Below are 9,768 nucleotides of genomic sequence, written 5' to 3'. Positions count from 1 at the left end.
GTTATACCCCACGCCAGTAGGTGGCGGTAATACATTTGAGTTTCTTGTCAACCACCATAACGCTGTCGGAAGAAGGCGGTACCCGTTTGTGCAGCCGAGTACCCGCATGTCATCTGTTTGTTGATGTGTACCCCCAATATCATGTGTGACAAAGGCTGCCTTTTCTGTGAATAATATTAATTTAGCGTGTATTGGTTGTTATTTGGCTTATTATTTACGCTCCACGATTTTGTCAAACTTTTTCAGCTCAAGCTAGCACCGAACCTAGGGCATGTCCTCTGAGGGTCTCAGTCGGCACAAGAAGCAGCATCAGTAACGGGCAGTAATTCAAAATGAGTAAAAGTTTGCTTTCCTGTGTGAAGAATAGAAGTCTGTGGACGTCTTTTCGCAAGTGTGTCACAACATGGTCACCTGTTGGTGCAGCTTTCAATGCCAAACCTCACAAGAGACTGGAAGCGTTTGAGAAAAATGTGGTGAGTACAGGATTGGGACTTGTTCTGATATCTCACGTTTTCTTAGTGAGACAGCAGTTATTTATATTCGATTAATCTCTGTTTGAGTACTCTGCACAATATTGAAATGAAAAAGGCCTTTTAGGCAGGTGACACATTCAAGTTTGTTTGCATCACTATGTCAGGGATGATGTCAATGCATGGGTTTTGTGATACTCGTGTAAGGACCTTTAAAATGTGATGAATAATTGGAGACAAACAACTAATTTGTGAATTTTATTTGTGTCAAGAGAGGATTGCAATATTAGACACAGTTTTGATATTATGTTCAAATGCTTGAAACATCTAATTGTGTTTACGTTTGATTGTAGGGTTTGTTTGGCTTGCCAGAACTGAGTTCTCCGGCTGGATTTCAGGTGGCCACAAAGGTGGCTCTAAAGAACACACAGCTGCTAATAAAAAAAGTGTGTACTTCTGCTCCAGGGCTTGACACTGTCACAGCTTTTGACCAGCTCTCTGATGGTCTCTGTAAAGTGGCGGACTTGGTAAGTTCAGCACCAAGTACCAGATGAGGCGTTGTGAAGTCTCACATAATTGCAGTTCATCCTCAGAATTTTCGTGCAACGTCAGAGGCGGACTTCTTCCCAAAAGCTTTTGTTGCCTTCCAAAATGTATGACCACTCTCATATGAAAACAAATTCAAAGAGAGGTTCCATTTTTTCCCTCATGTCAAACTTTAGAATCCAAGAAGCTTACATTGACCTCATCTGATTGAGTTGTTTGTAAGGCCAATCTGTCTCTCCATTTCCAGGCGGATTTTGTCAAAGTAGCACACCCTGATCCAGTGTACCGCGAGGCCGCAGAGAAGACTTGCATTGAGATCGGCACAGTCGTGGAGAAGTAAAGGACTAACACACAATCTCGTTTCGTCAGTACTAGCAGTAATCTGACAATGAAATCATGCTGACTATACAGGTTGAACACCAATGTGGAGCTATGCAACAGTTTGAAGAATTTGCTGGACAGGCCGGATCTTGTGGCTCAGCTGGACTCAGACACAAGGTGCCCGATCACAATAGAGTCCCTCTTAAGCAATTGCCTAAATTGTGAATAGGCAAAATATAAAATGTGCACCAGAAGTAATGCCGAATGTTATATCAGCAAGTATCAAAGGTTTAACTCTGGTCTAGTTGACTTTGTGCAACACTTAATTGTAAAAAAAAAAAAAAAAAAAAAGAACAAGCACATTAAAGAGTAACATTCGTAAAGTTTAAATTTGATTTAACACATTCGCAACAGTTAATAAACGTATTGATTGCAAAAATGTGTCCTTGTGACACATTTCTGTTAGTTCTTTTGGGAAAGACAAGTTTTAGAGTTCAATTGTACAGGTTTAATTGTACTAAGAATGTGTTCATTATGATTCATTATGCTTTTCTTTTCCAAGGATATACCATCGGTGCATGTCCCAATGTAACCTACAGTACATACTTAAAAAATAATCTCATATTGCTTCTTTGCAGGAGAGTGGCAGAGTTATTTATGTTTGACTTTGAAATCAGCGGGATTCATCTCGATGAGAAACTGGTGAGAGGCTTGTTGCGTGTGGAGAAATCAACCCCTCAGTCAGACAGAAATGACGGACATTTGTCTTGTTGTCATTGCAGAGGAAAGACGCAGTTGCTCTCCACGTGAAGCTATTGGATTTAAACAATGAATTCCTGGTTGGCTCTCACATGCCCAACAGAATCGCCAGGTCAGCCATTCCCGAACATCTCCACTTGCTCTTTGCCAGCACAGGAAGTTTTGTGGAAATTGGAGGATTACACGCCGACTCTCCGGATGACTTGGTGTGTGATCAAATCTCGAACATTACTCTCATTGCTCAGTAGATGGCGCGGTTGCTTCATAATTAATTCAAGAGATGCCTTTAAGTGCTTTGTATGGCTATGTTTTACCATTTCATGTTTCTTTTTCACAAAGGACATATTTTGTTTGCAACCATAACATATGTTTAAGCTTAATGTGCTCAGAACCCATCCATCCACTTTCTGAACCGCTTCTTCTCATGAGGCTCGAGCTATTCATGCTCAATCATGCAGGACCAAAGTTTTGTTCATATTTTATGCACGGTAACTTTAAATCACAAGCAATTAAATCTTAATGTGTTCTGCCCCCAAGCAACCACAGATATGCTGACGTAAAAGCATTATGACCGCCTGTCCCATTTGATTGGGATTGCCCTCAGCAGTTTGATCAAAGTTTGCTTTATTGTCAATTTCTTCACATGTCAAAACACACAAAGAGATCGAAATTACGTTCCCACTATCCCACGGTGTCAAGACATACTACACAATATGCATACAAGTAAACAACACAAAAAGTAAAAACAAGAAGGCGCAAACAATGAATAAATAAGAGTGACAAATAAATAATAAAAAAATAACATAATAAATAAGAGGAGCAAAAATGGAGCAAGTGTGCATACAGCAGACAGTCAGAATATAGCACAAAAGTACAGGACGTTACGCAGAAGGGGGGAGAGAGTTCAGGATCCTAACAGCCTGGAGTAAGAAGCTGTTGGTGAGTCTGGTGGTGCGGGAGCGCAGGCTCCTGTACCTCTTCCCAGAGGGCAGAAGATCAATAGATAAATAGAGTTTAGAGTTTTTCGTTTGATGGTCTTTATTATTTTCCATTTAATTCACATACCCACAAATAAATGTTGAACTGAGGCTGTGATTTGCCAAAGTCAAATTCCTTGTTTGGCACGCTCAAACATGGCGAATAAAAAACTCTTGAATCTTGAACTAGATCCTCTGCACAGAATGCAGTAGTTATGATCAGCAGTTTTTAATGTTGCCCTTTGTTGAATGTTGTCATAACAAAGAAGACAATGAAAACAAAATAGACAACTTGAAAATGAGGGTAAGCATACCAATTTAACTATTCAGATAAGTACAGTAGAAAGTTGAGTCATGCTGGCATTGAACAAATTACAATGCATAATATAACCACCTGGTTTGAAGCAGTTCTAATGCATTGTTCAAGTAATTCCTTTTTCATTTGGCTTTGTGTGTGCGTTCTGGGGATAATGAAAGTAACTCAAATAACATTTTCATATTAACAGTGCTTAATCCCATTTTAGCGTATTGAATTAGTGGTATTAATAATTGGAAAATAATTTGTATGTTCAGACTTGAGGGATAATGTCTCTTGTTATTATTTCACACTGGTAGGTCCGAGAAATCGCCTACAGGGTTTATCTGTATCCAAACGCAGACCTGATGGAATGTCTGGAAGAACTCCTAAAATGCAGATATAAGCTGGCCAAACTGGTGGGATACGACTCCTATGCCCACAGAGCCTTGAAGGGAACAATGGCAACAACCCCAGGTTCAATTATAACCACAGATAATTACTGCTTGTTTATGCCTTTTGGACGATTCTGTCTGTTTTTAATGAGGAGCGCATGGGACTAACATTCCAGTAACAGAATTAAGCAGGGCGTCAGACTGCACCTTAATAGTGGCATTTTGCCCTTAACATTTAAGACATAAATTTTGGTTTTATCTATTTGTTTATTGTTTACAAACAAATTCCTTAATATTTTAGGTTAGGGGCCACTCTGATCCTAGTAAAAAAAAAAAAAAGACTGGAGCCCTGTTAGGTGTCATTTTTTGTGGCTGTCTTCACACAATTGAGCTACAAAAGTATTATGGATTTTGTTTATGAAGGTTATGTTATTTATTGTTTCATGCTGCATTCATATTTGTATATTTCAGAAACAGTGATGAGATTTCTTCAACTCTTAACAGATAAGCTGTCAGACAGGTACATTTAGAGAAAGAAATTATAGAAACATTTCTATAATTGATCATATTTATCATGTACCGTGGACCCCCACTATTCGTGGGAAATGAATAATAAATAATGAATGTAAAAATGGAAAAAATCTTCAACTTCTGACTTTTATTTGCTCTTCTCCTCCCAATGTCACAGAACAGCAAAGGACTTTGATATGATGAGTGACATGAAGAAAAAACTCAACCCTCGGCATTCGGTGGGTGACACTCTGTTCCCTTTCCAGCTATATTGCAGGTTCTTTGTCATCTATGAGAACTCACATGTTGTGTTGACACAGGAGCTCATGCCGTGGGATCACCCGTTCCTCAGTGGAGTGTTGCGTGCCGAAAGGTTAGAAAACATTCTTATTTTAATCACTCCATTTACTCGAGTAGTGGAAACAATTATAGGTGAGACATTTGGGCTAACCCATGTGTATTCTAACCTACAATTCTATTGAAACTCTAGCATAAGTCTGTTCATTTTGCCCAGAATTAGCTGGGAATGCACTGCTGCAAGAGTACCACTGTTATTGTAAAATTCTATTTGCATTTACAGCATATACGCAAATAAGCTTGGAATGCAGCCGTTCTGTTTTAGTTCGCTACAAGTAGCACTGTTTTGAAGATTCTGACGTTTACCAAATTAATAATGCTTGCTCAATTTCAGTTGGCACTGAAAGAGAGGTGTGCATTCATTCATGAATTTTTTTTCTAATTTGTTTCTAATGGACATAGTCCAACCTCAACAAGACAACATGTCATACATACTTTTAGATCTTAGATGTGTCTTTTGTTTCTCTTGTGTTTTTGGTTATGATTCAGGTACAACATCGAACCCAGTCTGTACAGCCCTTACTTTTCCCTGGGGGCCTGCATGGACGGTTTGAACATTCTCTTCTCTCGGCTCTACGGTGTCTCCCTCATGTCTGAACACCCCAACGCTGGAGAGGTGTGGAGCGACGACGTGCGCAAATTGGTATGCTGTTGTCTGTGTGGTAATGACCTGTTGCCTGATTATTCTTTTTTTTTTTTTAACATAAATTCCAAGTTTGACATTTCCATATGTTTGTGCACATTTACAGGCTGTAGTTCATGAAACAGAGGGATTACTTGGATATATCTACTGTGACTTTTTTCAGCGGAAAGACAAACCTCATCAGGTGAGCATACACGCACACGCTCAATCTTCTGTTTCTTACTCGTTTTGTCATTACCTCCATCACAGTAGAACACAATGGTTGTCATTGTACAACAGGTATACAACAAAATTAGGACCTCAGAATGCAGTTGGTAAAGTCTTGCCTGTAGAATCTAAACATCTGCTATTAGCTTTCAGAGACACCAACTGACAAATGGACAAGCACCTTCACTTTTGTTAAAGGACTTCATTTTTGCTTTTTGCGGAATCAAGATAGCAGCCCTCCCTCCCACCACAGAATCCAAAACACTACAATCCTATCATCTTGCGACAAAAAGATTACACAACAATGAATGTAAATGGGCTTTCACTTGTATAGCCCGTTTCTACCTTCAAGGTACTTACAAAAGAGATTATGGCTGGCCTTCGTCTTTCTCCCCATGTAGGACTGTCACTTCACTATCCGGGGCGGTCGCCGGTGCCAGGAAACAGGTCAGTACCAGCTGCCTGTTGTGGTTCTGATGCTGAGCCTGCCCCACCCCGCCAGAAGTGCCCCCACCCTGCTATCCCCAGGCATGATGGAGAACCTCTTCCACGAGATGGGACACGCCATGCATTCAATGCTAGGGCGCACTCGTTACCAGCATGTTACAGGTGAGGTCAGCAGGTTGAACATTAAATCTTAACTTTAAGGCTTTTACACAATGTGCAGCCGCAGCATTAGAAAATCCCTCATAATCAAATGGAATCTAAAAGAGGAACTTAAGCCAAAGTGCCAAAGTGTAGCGAATGAAGATTTGGGCCATTTATTGTTGACATTCTCCCCCCTATTCTCTTTTCAATTCTCCAGGAACTAGATGTGCAACAGATTTTGCAGAAGTGCCCTCCATCCTCATGGAGTACTTTGCCTCTGACTATCGAGTCGTCAGCCAGTTTGCACGTCATTATGAAACTGGACAGGTACTATTCTTCAAATGTATGCACGAAAAGCAAGAGCTCAAAGGTTTAAGAAATATTTACCGTAGGCTTTCAGTAGATGATGAACTGTTTTTTAATGTCTCGTCAGCCTCTGCCGGAGAGTATGGTGACCCGCCTGTGTGAGTCCAAGAAGGTGTGCGGTGCTGCAGACACCCAGTTGCAGGTACCACCAAACAAAAAGTCACCTTACATTACACGCCGGTAGTGAACATCTTTTTAAGATCTTGTGTCTGTTGCACACTGCATTGTGGGATTATTAACAGACAAATATCTTCTATACTTTGTACTGCAGATTTATTTAGTTTCTTGTTTTAATGTCAAACATGTACAATCAGTGGTTATCTGTTTTTCCTGGGCAGATTTTCTATGCTGCACTGGACCAGATATACCACAGTAAACCCCAAAATCTCTCCACCACTGAACTACTGAAGGAGATGCAGCAGAAGTTCTACGGCTTGCCTTACACACCAAATACAGTAAGTTTGAATCCTAATGTTTTATCTTACCTAGATGTCCTGGACAATTCTGTGGAAAGTTTCGATCAAAGAGACTTCCAATGGTCCAGTGGACTCCACACCTTTGACATTTCTGCATTTAGGGTACAATGGCATACTAAATTCTGGTCGTTAGACTTTATGCATAGTTATAACATTGATAGCAACAAATTCTTGACTCTTTATGCCGCTATAACATTAAGCTTCCGTAATTTACATATTCCAGTTCAAAATGTTCCAGTTACCAAAGTGTCTACCCAGAAATCAAAACCCTATATTTGATTTAATGAGTCATTCGCTGTTTCACAGTACATGCTCATCCGCAATCAGCGACTTGCACGTTGTTGCCATAGTGAGATTGTCTCGCAGAATGTTTCAACTTCCCGTCTCCTCCGGCTCAGTGGTAGAGGTGTTTGAATAAAAGCTTAGGTGAATTGCTGAACGTAACGGCAGGCACACCACAGAGATGGCTGGAGGAACAATAAATTGCTTCATCTTTTAAAAGTACAACTTTGGATGACATTTTCAGTTTTTCATCTTTAAAAAGCACCAGTAACGAACTATTAGATTCATATGTATAGTGATTATACAAAACTAGAGGGATTGTATCATGCTATTTTAAGCTTACTACAGTTAATTTTAAGCATGTATATTAGTATATATTACCTTTGGTACAATGGTGATCTAATTGCTTATGAAGTTGGTTATTTTGGTGGCCATTTTTTCTAAGACACCTGTACTCGTACACATTTGTCAGCAGACTCCAGATGCGTTCATTGCCTTCTCCCAAAGTAGGACATCTCATAACTACATATGAAAAAACTCCTTCAATGCGCCAAACAGCAATAACCACTTGAACACATTGCAGGGGGCACGTGGAAACATTTTATAATTTATCTGATGCACCAAAATCAGAACAGCTGCATGTGGACTCAAATTGCTGGGACAGCTGCTTAGGAACTGGGTGGGTGTTTAGTCTGCAAGGGCGTTCCAGTAGCTTGAAGCAAGCGTAGACCAGAAACGCGTAACTCGCTTCTCCTTTTCCCCAGAAATGTTTAATGTACTGCTGTGTATATTGTTCATTGATCAGGTGTCCCAATACTTTTGTCAAAATATTTGCTGCAGCGCTGCAGTTGTAGTGCCACAAACTGCACTGGGCAATCATTGTGTGGCCTTTTAGTGTCCTCTTTTTCAGTCACAGCACAGTTTTCAAGATTAAAGATTTTTTCCAAGATCTAGTAAAACCACAAAGCAGATCTTTGAATGACGTCTCCCTTGAGGAAATATTCGAAACTGTTCGTCCAATTCCTGTAATGAAAAAAAAGCTTGTCATTCCCCACCACACACATTTACAGCTGTGGGTGAGAAGAAAAGGCCAGGAGGAAGAAGGGAATCCAAAACAAAGTCATAATGGAGGCAAGGAGTGGCCTTCATTGAGCCTTAGCTATAATTATGTGTGTAAGCGGTTCAGGAGATGGATGGATGGAAGCCTGGATGAAAAGAGATCGCAGTGCTGTTGTAGTATCTATGCCCACATTTCAGTGTCTGGTCAGTATTTCTTCACCCACGCTTCAGCTCGTGCCTTACTTATTTTTCAGATGCTACTGTCACATATAGTTTTTTTTCCCTCTTTTCAACTTGCATTGAGAACTCTAGCAGACATTTACCTCAGCCAACTGCAGCAGAATTATTTTCCCAGTTTGAGCTGCTCTCTGTGATTGCTGCACCTCACTCTCAAGGATGCCATTGGTGTTGGTTTGGAGATGGGCAAAAATGGTGGGCTGCTATCTGCATAGTTTTGTTACTTATCAGCATAAATTCCTTGAAATAGAGGGTGCCTTCGAAATGGAACCCATGTTGGGACGATATTTTGCTTTTACTTGCAAGCAAAAATTCAAGATACAAGCATTCTTTGGACAGGGAACTCCACTCCTTCATAAGAAGCAGCAGTGCCTCAAATACAAACTCACGACTGGATGAGAGCATAGAAAGTGAAAGCTGATATCTTTTGGGAACTTTAATCCGCCCAATTTAGTAGATCCATGCAGGAATGGTATCCTCAGCCAAGGAAAGATTGGAGTGGCTAATGGGTTTTTGGGAGACAGATTCTAAACATTCTGGCTAGCGTGTGTATAATTTACAGGGTGCCACTATCAATCCCTGGCTGTGTGAGAGAGGGAAGCTCAACTGTAAGTAACACGGACCACATGGTCTGCTCTTCAGCTGAGGATAATATTTGGATATAAACATCAGCATGCAAGAGTTTGCGCTAGTATGTGATCCCTTGCTTGAAGGCCAAAGCAACAAGTATTTGCTGTAGATGCACAGTTAAAGCCACATGATCATTGCATGACCTCAGTCGGAATGAAACATGCTAACACACATGATTGATAGGGTGAATTAAAAAGAGCTCCATGATTTCTTTTATTTCTAAATTTAGGGAATTCACAGTCTTCTCTCAGTTCAGAATTTAGTCCAGCTTTCGGCCTTGACAGCTGTGGTCGCCACTCCAGCCACTGCCGTCACCATCAACAGGATAAAGAAAATATGAATATGACTTTGTCCTCTTGACAAACTTTGTCCTCTTGACAAACAAAAACATGCTTCACATTAGTTACCTCATTTATGTACAAGTGTGATAGATGTTTAGCATTTTGTGAATCAAGAGTCTTGGATCGAAACAACTACAGGTCTCTAAATTATGATTGGTGGGAGGTCTGTTGGCTTTTTTTTTAAACTATGGCAGCTGCCGTCTTTCCCAATTTTCTGAATTCCCCTGTAGTTTGAGTAGTTAGTTGGAAACCATAAGAGAACGTCTTCAATGTCATGGAGACAGACCCCAAGGCAACTAAACAGTGAAT

General features: G+C 40.4%; 1 protein-coding gene across 2 annotated transcripts in view; it reads left to right on the top strand.

Moving 5' to 3' along the window:
• The first annotated feature begins 64 nt into the window (after positions 1 to 64).
• Positions 65 to 9,768, top strand: part of LOC133155201 (mitochondrial intermediate peptidase-like) — a 17,690-nt gene continuing 7,986 nt past the window's right edge. For both annotated transcript variants that reach the window (XR_009714611.1, XM_061280321.1), the window contains exons 1-16: positions 65 to 473; positions 824 to 997; positions 1,264 to 1,352; positions 1,428 to 1,514; positions 1,976 to 2,039; positions 2,120 to 2,302; positions 3,689 to 3,845; positions 4,235 to 4,283; positions 4,452 to 4,512; positions 4,594 to 4,646; positions 5,120 to 5,273; positions 5,380 to 5,457; positions 5,882 to 6,089; positions 6,286 to 6,395; positions 6,502 to 6,576; positions 6,773 to 6,889. Coding sequence is in view for 1 of the 2 variants with exons in the window: in XM_061280321.1 (XP_061136305.1) it covers positions 333 to 473; positions 824 to 997; positions 1,264 to 1,352; positions 1,428 to 1,514; positions 1,976 to 2,039; positions 2,120 to 2,302; positions 3,689 to 3,845; positions 4,235 to 4,283; positions 4,452 to 4,512; positions 4,594 to 4,646; positions 5,120 to 5,273; positions 5,380 to 5,457; positions 5,882 to 6,089; positions 6,286 to 6,395; positions 6,502 to 6,576; positions 6,773 to 6,889 (1,800 nt within the window). In the remaining variant the exon portion in view is untranslated. The remainder of the gene's footprint in view (positions 474 to 823; positions 998 to 1,263; positions 1,353 to 1,427; positions 1,515 to 1,975; positions 2,040 to 2,119; positions 2,303 to 3,688; positions 3,846 to 4,234; positions 4,284 to 4,451; positions 4,513 to 4,593; positions 4,647 to 5,119; positions 5,274 to 5,379; positions 5,458 to 5,881; positions 6,090 to 6,285; positions 6,396 to 6,501; positions 6,577 to 6,772; positions 6,890 to 9,768) is intronic.

The sequence above is a fragment of the Syngnathus typhle genome, linkage group LG6 (assembly GCF_033458585.1).
Source record: "Syngnathus typhle isolate RoL2023-S1 ecotype Sweden linkage group LG6, RoL_Styp_1.0, whole genome shotgun sequence".
NCBI classification, from domain to species: Eukaryota; Metazoa; Chordata; class Actinopteri; order Syngnathiformes; family Syngnathidae; genus Syngnathus; species Syngnathus typhle.
The sequence above is the reverse complement of the archived record's forward strand: the minus strand, read 5'-3'. Positions and strand labels throughout refer to the sequence as shown.